General features: G+C 42.4%; 1 protein-coding gene across 1 annotated transcript in view; it reads right to left on the bottom strand.

Moving 5' to 3' along the window:
• Positions 1-124: 124 nt before the first annotated feature.
• LOC113214574 (heat shock 70 kDa protein-like) overlaps positions 125-17,807 on the bottom strand; it is a 44,100-nt gene continuing 26,417 nt past the window's right edge. The window contains exons 3-10 of the mRNA XM_052271797.1: positions 15,569-15,717; positions 14,666-14,795; positions 11,829-12,082; positions 9,464-9,709; positions 6,501-6,848; positions 4,819-4,953; positions 1,050-1,238; positions 125-418 (exon numbers count right to left, since the gene is read on the bottom strand). Coding sequence (XP_052127757.1) covers positions 251-418; positions 1,050-1,238; positions 4,819-4,953; positions 6,501-6,848; positions 9,464-9,709; positions 11,829-12,082; positions 14,666-14,795; positions 15,569-15,717 — 1,619 coding nt within the window. The 3' untranslated portion in view covers positions 125-250. The remainder of the gene's footprint in view (positions 419-1,049; positions 1,239-4,818; positions 4,954-6,500; positions 6,849-9,463; positions 9,710-11,828; positions 12,083-14,665; positions 14,796-15,568; positions 15,718-17,807) is intronic.

Below are 17,807 nucleotides of genomic sequence, written 5' to 3'. Positions count from 1 at the left end.
ACTTAATTGTTCGCTGGCCCAACGAAATATCTTCCTCCGTGTGCATGTGTTGAGCAATTGAACGAACACTTGGTTCAAACGTGTAAATACAGACACGCTTGCGAAATAGAATAATAACAGAACGTGTTGGCTTAAATTGCCAAACTTTAAGTTTTAATTTAAAACCAAGTACGAAACATATGACGAATTAAGTTGGAGGTCACAGCAAAAATAAAATTAGATATTCGAAAACATTTAGGGAGACACGGCTCTAAAAAAATCTCTTCGTTTTATAAGTATCATACTCTTCAAAATGATACCCACGCTTGCCTAGCGCTGACTTTGCTTCATCACGCTTGGCTTCGAAGTCAGCGAGCGAAGCATTTTGGTTTCTTTCAAACCAGTCCTCCAGAATCTGGAAAGCAGCTGCATCAACAGCCTGTAGACAAGACGATAAGGAAATATTAGGAATGAACCAATTGATTGGCGTCGAATCTCGGCCTGGAGGTCCTGGGTTGAACCCCCGGTATGGTAAAGTACAACTTATTTAGACTTTTGGCGTCGTTTACACATTATGCACTCGGGATAGGACAATTGCGTATATCTAGAGACGTTTTATACTTACACCAGAAAAACAAAGGTGCTATCTAATGCCTTGTCAAGGCGTTAGTAAAATAGTGCCTCTAGAAAGGTGGTACTGCCCCCCAAAGGTGCTATTTTTGGCACAAATCGTGTCTCTACAAAGGCACTAGTGCAGTAGCACCCCTGAAAATTCAATAGCACCCTACAAAGGGTGCTAGCACCCTACAAGGGGTGATATATAGCACCTTTGTTTTTCCAGTGTAAGGAGGTATCGAAGTGAAGCACGCCTAGAATGAAGGTTTTGTGAATAATTGATATTTTTTAAAAACATATTAGGTTCTTGAATGCAAATTGAGAACAGTATTCCGCTTTAAAGCATATACTTTTAAATTTGCTACGTCACGTGACGTATAGTCCAGTATTTGAATAGCAGTGAACGCAAAACGCAGTTTCGAGTTACTGCTCCCTGTGGCTGTGCACAACTTTACCTCTTCCTTCCGGTTCACCAGAACCTTCTGCAGCCTAAAGCGCGCCTTGAGTCTGCGAGCCTCTGCCTCGTCGTCGTGTTGGCACCGCGCCGCCAGCTCCGCGTGAACCTCCACCTCTGATGCCGTGCACTCACGTAGCTCAAGGAAGCACCCCTCCCACAGCGCGCTCCCCTCGACACGGGCCTTCACCTGCAGGCCAGAACGCAAGCATGGAGCACTAAGGAAGGAAAGATTCGTCGATGATCGGTCTTAGGAAAGCAAATAATACATATGTGGGCCGCGCAGCTGGGGGGGCCCCACTAGTGCCTAATTGTTCTATTTGCACCAATATCCGTTGCCGTTGGTTAAAAGAGGAGGCAAGTAGAGTCTAACGCATGCTATTGAGCCAACTTCATTCAAGCATTCAGGCCTCAATACAAATTTGTCCTCCCACGGAAATTAAAGACACTCACAAGCAAGAGCTGGTTGTCACGACCGGACACTTGTACGAAGAGAACCAATCTGGAGTTTGTTCTCTTCGTACAAGTGTCCGGTCGTGGCGACCAACCCTTTGTTGTTGGTATCGGATTCTCGATTCCAGCTATCGAATTTAGCCTACCAAACATAACTGATCCTCACAACGAAGTGTGCAATACAAATTTGTCTGTAAGGTGGGTACAAAGCCATACCTGATTAGATACAGCCGCATTATTTTGTCTGTAACCTATTTTCAAATTTACGCCTGATGGACTAATGCATACGGACATTTAAGTCCCGGCTGGAGCGCGCTTGAGCCCTCACACGGTAAAAACAATGTCTTACTTTTTGAGGAAAAGGGGAAAACTTTGAGGAACTCCGTTTGAGGAAGAGTCTTCCTATCTCGCCTCAGATTTTGAAGAATCTTCTCAAAAATATGAAAAATCCCACATATTTGGAGGTCTTCTGCTCGAAATCTGAGGAGTTCTCTTCTAACCAGGGGAGTTCCCCAAAGCTTTCCGCTTTCCCCAACCTCTATACCGAACGCAAAAGTCTGCCTCCGACGTTGCTGAGTCGCCCATAATGGCCCAATTTATATCTTCACAACAAATTTTTCCATGGGCACTTTTTGTAGATTGTGGGCCTGCTACCGCCGTAGACACATCCTTTATCTACATTGTATCAAAACCTGAGATCGACATCTGAAACGGTGTGGTGGGCATTCGGGGAACGCCGGGCCTCTGTACGAGTGTTAACGGTCATTTCCTTTGGTCGGAGCACCCTCCAACCGTCCCTTTCTCCCCGAGCTGCACCGTGGCAAAACACGCCATGCACAGGTTCGGCGTTCTCCAAATTCCCACCGCACTCTGCAAATGCCAATCTCACAAGGACCCCGTGTAAATTCCCGATTTTCATTCTACTTTGGGAAATTGTATGTCTTGATGTGTCATCGAAGAACGCAGCAATTTTAGTCTTTTTGCTCACATTCATATTAAGGGGCTATTAAGCTGCCATTTCAACCATTTTCTTTTTAATTTTCAGCATTACTTTCTTCCACGTAACTCGCCAAATTGCGACCCTTTGAACGAACATTTCGTCCGTTTTGCGTTTTGCTCTATCATAGGCCGTTTAGGCACTACCGCGTCTTAGTACAATGCAGATAAAGGATGTGTCTACGGCGGTACAGGCCAAAAATCCTCGAAAAATGCCCTCAAAAAAAGCTGTTGTGTAGTACTGTAGAAGGGCATTATAGAAGGGATGGCAATTACGTAAAACGATGAACTGTCCCCTTCCCTCTTGGTGTGTACAAAGAATTTACTTACAATACGAACTAACACTGTGAAAATAGTAGGTAGGTTTACTGGAAAATTTTCCTTGACGTAGATTGTAAAATTACAATTTGTAATCGTAAAAATACATGCACAGGGTTGTTACAGAGTTGGGATTTTCAAATTCCCTGACTTTTCCCTGACCAAACTGGAGGTTTTCCATGACTTTCATCCCCCAAAATATTTTTAAGTTATTGGTTAAGCTCTTGTTACGGCCCTGTGAATGCATTCATTTACAGGGTGGGCACTTTCCGGTTTTTCCCGGCCCCAAAAGTGACGTTGTAGCTCGAATTTTACCTTTACAGAAGGCCCCTTGCCTATATTGGCAACTAGTGGGAAGCACCGTATCAATCTTTGAATCGCACGAGGGGTTTGCTGGCCACTTTCGGTTGACGCTACCGACTAGAAACATAAAAGGGCTAAGTGCGAGCGAAGCGAGCACGAAAATTTTCAAATGTTCACCTAGCTGAGCGGTTTAAAATGCGCCCTAGATTAACCAGATCCCCCTCGCTTAGGGAACGGTACCACCTCCACTGTGGCGACCAAACTTCGACACATACGAAGAGATTCAAAAATTTTAGCCAGCAAATGTGAGTGCAGAGTTTGAGTGCTGTACCAGGGTGTCGAGCGCGGACCGAAAATAAAATTCCCGAACTTTTCCCGTATTTCCCGAGCAAAAATTGACGAAATCCCCGAGTATTTTAACCCTTTCAGATGAAAAATTTTCCTATCGAATGAGAGGTAAAAATTAACAAATGTCTAAATACTCTGGTTGACAGGAGCATGACCGAGCAAAACAGAGGTATTCCCCATAGAAAATCGCGAGCGAAGCGAGCGAGAATTTTTTTGACATGTTTTTGATATAAAGAGCTGTTTTAGAGGGATTAACACGTTGAGTGCGGCGCCAAAAAAAGAAGGATGTCCCAAGAGCCGAAGGTTTTTCTAAACGCCATACATTGGGGCCCACCGTGTGGGTCACGTCGCCCTGTGGGACATAATGCTGTGACCCACGGTGTGGGTCACAACGCACCGCAACGCACTCAACGTGTTAAGCTCTGTTGATAGACCCTTTCGACACCGTTTCTTTATCACATCTGGTATCGTCAGCCGGGGTTGCTCTGGTGTCTACTTTGAGATCATACACCTACCAGACACCGGACCCGTTTCAATGGGCGTCTTTCGGCCTTCCGCTTTGAGATCATTACGGAAGGTGACCGCCATGAAAAAGTGCGAGCGAAGCGAGCGAGAATTTTATTCGGTATTCTATGACAAAGAGAGTGGTTTATGAGCAGGAAAATGGCAACTTAAAGTACCTTTTTGGTGCATTTTGCATCTCATTCCTGAAGAGAGACACGGCACTTTGAAATTTTTAGAGATTTCCCGAGTAGATTGCAAAATTCCCGGACTTTCCCGGAACTTTTCCCGGGCCAATTTAATTCCCGTATAATTCCCGTATTTCCCGTATTCCCCGAGTCGCTCGACACCCTGTGTACATTTGTTTTGATATTCTCGATAAAAGTATGTGCACCTATGGTTATACGAAAGAAGAGAGGGAAATATTCGCGAGCGAAGCGAGCGAAAAAAAAAGGATATTTAACAATAAATTGGACCATTGTAGAGAACCGCAGGAGCTTAGCACGCTAGCAAATTTTGCAATTTTCCAACTTTTCATAATTTTCCATGACTCGGCGATTGATTTCCCTGACTTTTCCATGACTTCCATGACTCGATTTTTTTTCCCTGACTTTACCATGACTTCCAGGTTTTCCATGACCTGTAACAACCCTGATGCAGTACGTATCGACTTAAAATCCCTTGGCGAGTAAAAAATGTGCTGTCGTAAATTTACAACTTAATTTATAATTCTAGTTTACAAAATTTTGGTAAATTTACAACGATATTTTTCACAGTGAATTCTTTGAGATGCAAAATTCGAAAAATCTTTCTCACGGTTCATGAAGATCAACGCATTTGAAACATCTTACCTGAAGGACCCCGTCCTGGTCGAGTGACAGCGACATTATCACCCCCAGCCCCTCTGGAGCAGGTGGCAGATTCTGCAGAGTATACTTCCCAATGAACATATTCCTATTAGCCACTTGCCGCTCTCCCTGGTAGACCTAAAAAAATCAAAGTTATTACTGATCAGTGTCTCAATTTTAACTTCAAGACTCAAGAGGTCTACATTTCCAACTTGAATTTGCAAACCCCACCGAGATAAGCTATTAGTCCGTATGACTAAATTCGTGTTGAAGAAAACACAATTTACTCCCGAAATCCAACGAAACGTTTAATTAAGCTTCTACAATTTAAATGTGATCAGCCCAACCAAAAATATTGTCAAACACACCGACCTGACTAAATCATCCAATCAACACGATTGAAATTTGGTCGACGGAAACAAAATTGCGTTGGTTTTCTAAACACTTAATTTCGTTGAGTTAAACAATCGGTTTTCTGAGTGCAAGAACATAAATGTAATTTTTAAGGGCGCCATCAGCGTCTTTACTACACTGGCAAACTAGAAACTGCTTTGACACCTGTAAGTGTGCAACTGCAAAGTAAATACTTGCAAGCCAAGGGTCAGGGCTCCGTGACTTGTTACTTAACTGCACACTAACTGGAAACTCGGGAAAATTACTTTTTCATACGTGTCATGTGTAGTGATTTGTGCGTAGGGCTGTGCGATACCACGATATTTCAATATCGATACGATGTTGTCCGATATCGAGACGTCGATATTCTCCCGATATCGATATCGAAATATCGAGGTTTCTCGATACTGCAATATATCGCGATATCGAAATATCGAGGTTGCTCGATACTACGATATATCGCGATATATCGGCCATTTTAAGACATATCGTTCCTCGATATGGTTCGATATTGCGATATCACTCGATATTATCGAGACTCGATGCATCGAGTCGATGTCGATACTTGGTTGATATCGTTTCGCGATATCAAAATCTAGATATCGCACAGCCCTATTGCGTACGGATTTATGCACGATACGAAATCAGACATAAATGGGTTTACTTTAATGCATAAATTAACACAAAAAAATCATTCGATTTGAAATTATGTTTGATATTAATCGTACATCTAGAAAAAAGTTGGACAAGTCGAAGAACTAACTTATTTCCAAAGAACAATAGTAAAAGTTAAAAGTTATAAGTTTAACTCTTAAAATAACGTTAAAGGCAGTTAAGAAATAAGATACTGAGCCCGGACTACCTGTAACGGTCTACAGTTGGTATTTTTCGAAACGAATTCGGTCGTTTGAGATCTCGTATCTTCAGTACTTTGTCAGAGAAAGGGCCCTCACACGGTAAAAACAATGTCATTTTTTGAGGGAAAAGAGAAATTTTTGAGGCATTCACCTAGTTTGACAAAAACTCCTCAGATTTCGAGGAAGTCTCCAAAAGTGTAGGGCTTTTCCTCATTTGAGAATATTCCTTAAAATCTGAGGCGAGAACGGGGGACTCTTCCTGAAACATGGGAGTTCCTCAAAGTTTTTCCTTTTCCCTCAACGAGTCATAGTTTTTACCGTGAACTGACCTCAAAAAACCACCTCTATTTAATTATTTTTCCACTCATTTTACTAATAAAACCCTGACAAAATCTTCGGGTATTTCACCGTAACAAAAGTGGTGGTTGGACTGACCATGATGCTCACAGCTCGTTGGTTTTTAAAGGCGGTCGTCATTCGGGTGCTTTTCTGGGCTGGTATGGCGGTGTTCTTCGCCAGGACGGTGTAGAACGTGCCGCCGTTGACGTCGATGCCGATGCTGAGCGGCGTCACGTCCTGGACCACCACGGCCGTCAGGTCCGCCACCCTGGCGCCGGTCAGCTGCGCCGCCATGAGCGCGGCGCCGTGCGCCACCGCCTCGTCGGGGTTCACCGTCCTGCGGATCATCTTGCCCGGGAACAGGTCGGCCAGCAGCCGCGGCACTGCCGGCATGCGAGTCGACCCGCCAACCAGGATCACCTCGTCCACCTCGGCGGGAGTCATCTGGAGGGCAAGTTCACTCAACGTCAGCTGCATTACTGCATGGACTCCATTCAAATGAATACATTGTTACGCGCCAACTAGATGTGTATCTTTTATTTGCACGAATTTAAGCAATCAAATTTTGTGCACACATTTCTGTTTGATTTGAACACTTTGGTGCATTAACACGTAGAGAAATGTTTCGTTGCAGCCATCAAAAATTTGATACCCACGGCCACATTTTGTTTGGTCAGTCCGGCTTAGTCATAGTTATCAAAATTTTGGTAGCTGTAACCGAAGTTTTGGTAGTTGTAACCAAAAGTTTAGTTGCTGCGACTAAAGTTTTGATGGCCATGACTAATCCGGACTGATCGAAGAATTTTTGATGGCTGCAACGAAACATTTAACTCAGTGTGTGTGCGAAAACATGCACTTATGCTTACAAATTTGTACAACGCGAAACGTTGCTTGAATAAGTAGAACCGAAAGTTTGCACAAAAACGTACAGCATGATACCTGATAAGCACTTTTGGATTGCTTGAGCGGGAAATCTGAAAGGACTTTTATTGTCCTTGGAAAGACGCGTTTTTGCACACATTTTAAACGGATGCAGATTTTAATCCAGCTAGTGACGAATGAGGATCCTTTTTCTGGACGCAATTATTTTGTTTTTATTTGCCCAACATTAAGATGCAAATTCCTCACTTGCTGGATTCTAATCTGCTTCCGGTTGAGATGTGCACAAAATCGCGTCTTCCTACGGTCAATAGAAGTCCTCCCAGATTCAGTGTGTTCTTACACTACTATGTATGCAATGATATACGGACAGTTTGTTCCTAAGGGGACGTTTTCATGCAAATTGAGACCAGATGTAGTTTTGTTCCTAAAAAGTGGATGTGGACGAAAACGTCGCTTTATAACACTGATAAATAAAGAGTGCACACTGTCAGAAAAAAGCACAGGATTCACAGAAAAAAGTGCGTCAATTAATTACACAGCCTGTCTGTGCTCAATTCCGTGCGAAGCACGGAGCTACTACAAGTATGTCAGTGCTCAATCTTGTGATAAACCACAGAACTGCCACATGAAAGTTCTCTGCTTTCACAATCCCAGTAAAATAGTGTGATGAAAAATTAGTATTAAATGGCAGTAATGGCGCTACGGGTCAAGTGGTTCAAGTTCAAGCGCATATGTTGCGCTGAAGACATAGGTCTTCTGCTCGAAGGGCCATGGAGGGCCTTGAGCCCTTGAGCCCGAAGGCTCATGAGCTGCAAGGCCTTTGGACACCACTGCCCCTTCAGAGGATTAAACTCTTGACCTTCCCTCAAAAATCATATATTTTCGCGCAGTAGCACGAAGATACATGTTGGAATAATCATCCAGCATGTGGTTGCTGGAGCGCGGCGGGTCATCAGCGAGAGCTAAGAACGAACAAAGACGCCTCGAACCAAAGACGAGTCACAGACTGAGCCGGTCAACAGAAAAACCCTGTGGTGTTGCCAACCACAGTCCGCACTGTGTTTTAGGTGTGGTTCCAGTTCTGTGGTCTCAGCAATGATTTACCACAGGATTTCTTACAGTGCAACGAACGTGCATATAAAAGCATTAAGCAACGTTGCACATACTTCTAGGTTTTTGTATGGGTCTTTGAATACTGGGAAGTGTTTAACAGTTAATTTGAACATGTAGAAGTGTTCCACTTCATGTAACTTTGGACACAGTCTCATCTTACGGACCGGCTTACGGAGAATTTTGTGCATTACGTAATATGGAACACACATCATCCGTGATACGAATGGAATAGGCTATTCCGCTCGACGCGGTAAGAAGAACACAAGAATCACAAAATCCGAGGGTGGGGGTAGCGAGGCGGCTTCCCCACCCGCCCGCGCTCCCCCGCGCCGCTCCCCCCACCCTCGGATTTTGTGATTCTTGTGTTCTTCTTACCGCGTTGAGCGGAATAGCCTATTGTCCCTAATAACGAAAATTTCCATCCTCATTTACAAACCTTCATCCGTAAGGTACTGTATAGAACTTTCGTCCGTATTTTATGTATGAACACTGTTGGAAGTTACATCGTAATTTAACGAAAACTGTCCAGTTAATTTTTCTTCACAAACTCTCCGTTACTTTAAAGAAACGAATACATTCTTAAAATGACAAACAGTTTGTTACTCGGTTGTTGTACCAATAGAACGAACCTAGAAGAATATTTGAAACACACTTTCTAACATTCTGATCAATTGACACTATTAAATCGTGATGTTACGAATAGTTTGTTGTACCGCTATGAACACACTGTGAAAATTTTCCTCGTTAAGTAACGACATTTCTTGTAATTTGGAATAACAAAATAATGTTGTAAATTTACGACGAACCAGTTTTGCTCCTCGATGAATTCCAAGTCAGAAGGAAGTAATTGTAATTTTACCATTTCAAATTGTAATGTTACGAACTCACAGAAAGGAAAATTGTCCCGATAACTTGACTATTTTTCACAGTGCAGTTCGTAACCAAAATTGCCGAATAATACTCGTTAATTTTAATTACGAATTATTCGTGACAGATTATTACCGTGAAATGACGAAATTCACTCACAGTGAAGGCATGCCCATCCAGAATAACAGTGGACTTACCTCTGCGCTGGCCAGCGCCGCTTTCACGCACGTCAGCGTCTTCTGGAGGAGATCTTGACACAGATTCTCAAACTTGGCCCGCGATAGTTTCACTACTTGCTCGCGGTCCGGTAGCAGTGACTCGAGGTCAATCTCCGCCTTGGTGAGCGCCGTGAGGTCCCTCTTGGCGCGTTCGCAGAGCGAGAGCAGACGGCGCACCTTACTCGGCTCGTCCGCCACGTCTACGCCTAGGGAGGACCGCATCTCCTGTGGAGAAAGTCCTCGTAAACTTACAACATATTTTGTAGTAACTAGGGTTCGTAGTTTTCCGAAAAACTAAAATCGGTGGAAAAAAAGTCGGATTTTTTTCCGATCCTTTTCGGAGAAATTGGAAAAATTGGAAAACAATGGTTACTGTACAGAAACAAGCTTTGGATAAGACATGGCTGATATAAAAATACTTTAATACTCAGCTGAAAATGCTCCGTTGGTGTTTTAGAATACGTAGTACGCGAAAATCCCAAGAAAAGTCTTAAATTTAGTTGTAGCTGTAGGAAATGCACTGTTAAGCATCAGAACAAAAGGAATTCAGACTGTAGCTGAAGAGAGCGATCGAATATTAGAGTCAAATTATTAGGGCCTAGACACCTTTTTATGGCGCAAAACGTCCAAAACCAATCTAGTTCTTCGTCCCTCATTGCGCAGGGGGAGATTTTTCGCGTGTTTTTCACTGAAAAGGTAAGGTTAGGTTAAATCAATTTTTCCAATTTTTCCGACCCCTAAGATTTTTTTCCGAAAAAAGCGGATTTCTTTCCAATTTTTCCGGAAAAAAATCCGACCGGGCGAACCCTAGTCCGTAAAACCTACAACTTAAGTTTACGGTGCACTTCATTTTCAAACCCCAATCCACAAAGAGGTCCACTTATAAAGACGAACGGCACACTAAATGGTGAGGGACATTTTGGTACGTGCGGGATATAGGTGTGCCTTTGAGCGTCTAAACCAAATAAAAATTATCCACGTTACATAGAAAATACAGCGTTTGTACCTAGCCTAGCATGGTTGCCACAAAATTTTCATTTCCATTTTCCCTGAGTGTCCCGTGATATCCAGACCATTTCTCCCAAATTTTCCCTGAGTTTTAAGCAACCGGTCCCTGGTAGAGTAGGGGCAAACAAGTACCCTCCCATCCAAGCATTTGAGCGTGATTGCCGAAGACCTGCAGAAAATGCTTTTGCAAGACCGCGAGCGAAGCGAGCACGAACAATTTTGGGCCATAAAACAACCTGCATGGACGTCAAAATGTGTAGTTTGACCTAAACAGTAAATAGAATGCAGTTTAAAGACCGATCGGAACAGATTTCCCTGACTTTTTTCACTTTCCCTGAATTTTCCCTTATTTCCCAGACGTTTTTTTTATTTCGACGAGTTTCCAAGGTTTCCCAGGTTTTACAGAGTTGTGGCAACCATGCTAGGAACAATTTGTAACCCCGCACAGACAAATTTCTATCTGGTGAAGATGTGCTCAATGCTCAAAGACATGTCTTACCTAGGTACAAAATTTGTCCCTTCCCATCCAGAGTGTAAGTCAAAATTTGATATTTCGAAACGGAGAAAAAGAGCACACACACGGAAAGCGGAAATATCAATTACAAAGGACATCTTAACGAGTTTAAATTCTGCATCCTGCAGATTAAAATCACTGAGACTGTTCTCACATACTAAATCTGGAAATACTTCTATTGTCAGTAGAAAGACGCGTTTTTGTGCACATCTCAACCGGATGCAGATTTGAATCAAGCGAGTGACGAATTAGCATCCTTTTTCTGGACAATCATATTTTTGTCCATCATTACAATGCAAATTTTTCAAAATTTAAGCGAAATTTATTTCGCAGAAAAATAAAATAATGCCTTACAAGATAAGTCAAAGATAATAATCATTTTTACTAAGGCGTCACGGCTAAAGTTGGCCCATGCGTTCACGATGCCATGCTCGTCGCACAAACTACCATATTTCTTAAGTTCTCCCTGACTTTTCCCTGATTTTCAGTACAATATCATTCTCTCTGACTTTTCCCTGACAGGTATGAACCCTGCAGATTTAGTGTAAAATTACTGTACCGGGTGCAGGGAAATTTACTATTGATAGAAGGTGCCATAATTCCACAATTTAAAATTCCATCTTTACAAGGACTGGGACTTAGTATCGACTTGAAATCCATTCCAAACAGTAAATTACAAAATGTATTGTACATCTTTGAACACATTTTTTACACGGACTGCATAATCTCTCCACACTAAATCTGAAAGGACTTTTATTGCGTCTTTAGACTGAGTGCGTATGTGCACGCGCGCAAGAACGTACACTGCACAGAGAACCCTACCTCTGCAACCCACTTCATAACGCAGACGTCGAAGTCGTGCCCTCCCAGGTGATTGTCGCCCTCGATGACGCGGACGGTGACCTCCGTCCCCTGGATGACGGCCAGAGTCACGTCGAAGGTGCCGCCCCCCAGGTCGTAGATGAGGACTGTGGTGGTGGCCCCCTGCAGCAGGTCCGTCCTCTCGTGGCCATAGGCGAGGGCAGCGGCCGAAGGCTCGGGCAGCAGCCGAAGCACTTCCAACCCAGCTAGCTTACCTGTGAGAGGAGTCAAACCACTGCACATCAAAATAAGGTAGCGGATTTTTCAAACCGACGCAATGTCTTATGTTTCTAAAACTATAATTTGCCAAGACGAGTGGTGTCATAATCATTCATCTCTCATGCTATTTTTCGTTCTTATTCAGTAAAGAGGTATAGGTGGAAATAGTAGAAATATATATTTATGTAGCGTTGAACCTTTTAGGTTAAAAAGGGATGTCTCCCGTAAAAAATGCGAAAACCGAGTGGGTGATCCGATCAACGCCGTGCACAGTAAATCTGAAAGGACTTTTATAGTCCATAGAAAGACGCGTTTTTGTGCACATCTCAACCGGATGCGGATTGAATCTATTGGAATCTAGCAAGTGAGGAATGAGGTATTTTGCGAATATGAAGAACAGGAGAAATTCGGCCGACGTCTGCTCTCGGACCATAACAAAGCCATGACCAAGCACACGGTGTTTCTCGCGTATCTCCGCTAAAACTGAAAAGTCGTGGCTGTTCTATATCATTTTTAAGCTGAGAACCTCAAAAATCTGGAACACCAGAAACCGTGTCGTGTCGTAACGCGCCAGTAACCTGTGGCTTATTTTAGTCCAAAACCCGGGATTCCTCCTGTTCTTCTTATTCGTAAAATACCTATTTAGGAAAGGGTAGTAAAATTTGAAGGCAAATTAGGTTTACACTATAAATCATTTACACTGTAAAAAATAATCACGGTCACCCATACGGAAATATGCCGTTTATTTAACCTACGTCGTCTCAGTACCTTGGGTTTCGTACCCTCTTCCCATAAGAGCCCATGTAAAATTAACTATGTGGGTACGGAGCCAGGGTACGGAAAAAGTCCCGCTAATTTTGATCCGGAAGTTTCCGTTTTCAGTACGGAGTCTGTTGGGCGTTACGTACCCCCTTCCCTATGCTAGCCCATGTAAAAATCGTCAGGTACGGTAAATATCCGAAACGCTTTCAAAGATCACTCCCAAAAGTGAGGTACGGAACGCCGTGACAGGCTCCGTATCCAAGCCTGATTTTTTACAGTGTACAAAGACCTTTTTCGGATATGGTTACCACAAAATTGTCAGTTCCATTTTCCCTGAGTTCCCCCTGATTTCCAGACTATTTCTCCATAGATTTCCTTGACTTTTAAGCAACCGTCCGTGGTACAGTGCAGGGGCAAACAAATACCCCCGCATCTAAGCATTTAACCGTAGTCTTACAGCAGAATCACATTTTGGGTCAAAACAACCTCCATCAGGGTGTCCACTTCCCGGTGCCCTTTAGAATTCCCGGCTAATTCCCGTTTTTTCCCGGTCCCAAAAACGACTTTTCATGCCAATTTTTCGTTAAGTATAGCAATAGTGCAAAAATACTAAGACTCTTAAAATAGGGTGTTCAGAGTAATACAATCGAATAAAAAAAATTGAAATAAAAAAACATTTTATTTGAACGATAGGATTTAGTCATTGTCCGCGGCGGCGCTACGCTTGCAACACTCTCAGACCTGTACTGATTTATTTATTAGTAGCTTATAAAGGTTTTTATGCAGCAGGATTACTGACTAATTTGTTACTTATTCTGGATATCGATGTAAGTAGCTCACTGATAAAAGTAAAAATTGTCAGTAATTAAAAAAGAAATTATTTCGTATTACTGATGAAAGCAGTTGTCAGTGGCTTATAAAGGTTTTTGCGCAGCAGGAATACTGACAAAAGGTGAAAAAAATCAGTAACAGGATGAGAGTGAAGCCAATTACAATTTTCCCGGTGCCCGTGGCAATTTCCCGGCTAATTCCCGATTTTTCCCGGCGCCACAAAATTCCCGGCTAATTCCCGATTTCCCGGAATTTCCCGGTGAGTGGACACCCTGCTCCATGGATGTCAAAATGTGTTCTGACCTAACAGTAAATAGAATGCAGTTTAATGGCAGACCAGGACAAATTTCCATGACCTTTGAACATTTTCCTTGAGTTTTTCCTGATTTCCCAGACAGTTTTTTATTCCCCTGGGTTTTCCAAGTTGTGTGAAACCATGTATAAAACGAATAATTCTGAGCAACCGTAATATGCAGGAAATTTCCTTGAATTACAAGGGGAATAAATTGATATCTTCAAGCTGAGATAAAAGATGGCTGTTAATCTCGAGCACACGGCTTATAAAACCAAAAACGGCATCATATACAATCTCAGTTTGAGGATATGTACTAGCTAAAGGGATATAGCACATAGGCATTTTAAAAAGGTCCTTCAACTCCGTCCTCAGATAGTATAGATTTACACCGATACTGTTGAAACACAGTTCCGTCTGAACCTAGTAAAATTCGATTGGAATCAGGATGGGAGGGTAATTAAGACATGAAACCCACTTTGCTAGTTAAAATTTTTTCGCTATGACTATTCCTCGCTTGCTCACATTTTCCCCTTTTTTTCCAGCATAGAAAAATCAGTAACACCAAAGTTGCCTCGAAATTCATCGGAAATATAGTTTTTGGCGATATATTGCCAATATCGGGGTAGTTTTTCAAAAGTTTTTCACTTTTTCTCACAAAATCTGTTATCATTTGTAAAGTGTATAAACCGACCTGCTTCGCGAGTAGCATCTCGCTGCCTGGCTGAAAAGTATGCTGGAACAGTGATCACAGCTTTCTGCACCGGCTTTCCCAGAAATGCCTCTGCAAACTTCTTTACTTTAAGCAGTACCATGCTGGAAACCTGAAAAAGGAGGGCAGGGTAATAAAAAGAACATTATAGGTAAACTTGACAGTCTAAAACTGAGAAGAATACTACACACTGGTGAACAATATATTTTTAATGATGTATAATCAAAATCTGGTTAGTAATTTGGATTCAGCTCGAAAAGAAAGCGAAAGTTTATTTTTCGCCGAGACGATCAGAGGCAAAATGCCACAGTTATTGACGTTCAAACTGACAATAAGTTTCAAAAACGACTTAAATTTTGATTTGAACATAATTAGGTTTTGACGTTTGCGGCTGTGAGCTCGCACGTTTTCCCAGGCGCAGTATGGAAAAGATACGCTTCCCACACGACCGAGGGGGAAAGCACTTGCGAAATAGTTCGTACACCTTTCTCAAAATCGTCCGAAATAGAGGCGAAAAACCCCCGAAATATGCGATCAAATAGTCGCGAAATACCTCTGAAATACTTCAAAATACTGCGAAATAATCTGAAATAATCCGAAATAGGAGAGAAATAACCGAAATGGCAGGAGAAGTACCACGAAATAGCCCGTACGCTACGAACCCAAGTGATTTCCCCCTCGTACACGATTCCCATAGGCGCCGCCTGGGGAAACATTGTCAAAACCAGACAGGTGTCTGAATACAGCAAAAGGCGCCTGGAAAACTCGGACGGTTTGCTTCTCGTGAACGGGACATTCACACCCGACTCGGGTTCGGGTGCATTCCTTTCGGATGCTGCGCTTAAATTATTTTCTATGAGGATATGAAATAGTCCTGCCTCGTACCTTTTCTGGAGTGAGGGTCAGCTCCTTTCCTCCATGCAGGACCTGCACTTGAGGTTGATCGTCCACATTTACCACGCTGTAGGTTAAGTTGGCTATGTCACTTTGAACGCAAGGGTCTTGGTATGAACGGCCTATAAGCCGCTTTACCTCTGCAATAGAGGGAAACAATAAAGAGTAATGTTGTAATGAGTAATAGTTGAAGAAAATAGATTCAGTATCACTTATTGAAACACACACACAAAACAAACTGAGTTCTTGGATCAAGTACATTGTTCTTCATCATTGATTTTTCAAGAACATATTAGTTGAATCATGACACATGCACTCGAAAAAATCAAGGATCAGGTACAATGTACTTATTTTAAGGCTCAGTTTTTTGAGGAGCAGATGATACGTATAGAATTATCTGGTCCCATATAAGCAACTTGCCGGAAACACCACCCGGTAAAAATGATGTCTTGTAATACACCATTCCGCTTAGCCGCGATAGAAGAAGAGAAGGAAGAAGCAAAGGTATCGGTTAGGGCTGATAAGGCCGATTTGAGAATGATTTGTTGTCCTATAAATATTACATTTGCTCTAAATCATTTTGAACACGTAAGAGTTGTAAAATGCTGTGTTAAAAGGTCTATTAAGTCCACAAAAATATATTTGCCTCTTCCTTCTCTTTTTTTTTCGGCTCGGCGGAATGGTCTATTCAAGCAGGCTGCTTGGAATCCAAGGCATTCCTTGAATTTCAAGGAATCTTCTTTGATTAAAGATACCATTTTTACCGTGCGTATTAGGGCTGTGCGGTATTGAAATTTCAGTACCGAACTTCGATATTAAAAAAATACCGAAACTTGTCGGTTTCGGTTATCGATACCGTACCGAAAATACCGAAATACCGAAATTTCGAAATACCGAAATATCGAAATACCGAAGTATCGAAATTTCGACAACAGAGAAGCTAACGAGGAAGTGAAACAATTTGGGCACTTTGAAAACAGCGCGCGATGCCATGTCTGCCGCCTGACATGCCAGCAACGCCAGCAGCTCCATCTAGCGTCGTAGTAGGCGCGTAGAGCGGGAAAAGAGCGGTAGGAGAGACTGGGAGGGGCGGACAAGTAAAAGTAAAGGTTTGAGGGGGGGTGGCGCACCCACTCTGAGTACCAAATTCTTCGTATTATGGAAATATTGAATTATCGAGATACCGAAATACCGAAATTTCCAAACTTTCGGTATTTTTCGATATTTCGATATTTCGAAAATATCGAAATATCGTTCCCGAATAGCAGAAATTTAAAATACCGAAGCATCGGTATAAAAAAAATACCGATATCGTTTCGGTATTCCCGAATATCGCACAGCCCTAGTGCGTATCTTTAAATTACATATGAGGGTTTTGCCGGCAACCTTACTGACCCGAAGCACTTAAGGGTTTAGTCCGAGCGAAGGGAGCACAAAAATTTGTAAAATTTTCCCAGCTGAGCGATTTTAAATGCACTCTCATTTCCTTATGGGTGTGCTATCCGCATGTTACGGAGAATTTTGTGCAAACCTTTCGTCCATACCTTGCGGATGACGGCATGTCTGTAATATGGATAAAATTGTCTGTAATACACAGTAAAAACAATGTCTCATTATTTGAGGAGAAAGGGAAAACTTTGAGGAACTCCCTTGGTTTGAGGAAGGCTCCTCAGATTTCGAGGATTAAGTCTCCTCAAAATTGTGGAATTTTTCCTCATTTTTTAAGGAGGTCCCTCAAAATTTAAGGAGAGGTCCGAAGAGTTTTCCTCAAATCTAGTAGGTCCTCAAAGTTTTCCCTTTTTCCTCAAAATATGAGACATACCGTGATACGGACTACGGACGATTATATCCGTATAACGGATGATTTGTGATCCATAATTGCACAAAAATTCTTTGTCAGCGAGTGCGTAAGGAAATGAGAGTATGGGTATGGGCCCTGGATTACCTAGATCCCCATCGCTTAGAGAACGACGTCGACTCAACTGTGCCGACTGCCGAAGCAGATGGGAGTACAGTGCTGTGCATTTGCGTTGATAATCTGATCTCGATAAAAGTATATGTGCACATGGAAATAAAAGGAAATACCAAGGGAAATACACGCGAGTGCATCGAGCTAAAAAAATAATTGGATGTAATACACTCTAAAAAAAAATAATACAAAAATCTGTAATTTGGATATGCAGTTTTTTCAGCATCCGTGATACAAAAAATTGTATTCTTTCGGATACAA

Source organism: Frankliniella occidentalis, unplaced genomic scaffold (assembly GCF_000697945.3).
Source record: "Frankliniella occidentalis isolate FOCC.00 unplaced genomic scaffold, Focc_3.1 Scaffold173, whole genome shotgun sequence".
NCBI lineage: Eukaryota > Metazoa > Arthropoda > Insecta > Thysanoptera > Thripidae > Frankliniella > Frankliniella occidentalis.
Note: the sequence above shows the minus strand (reverse complement) of the source record. Positions and strands in the feature narration are given on the sequence as shown.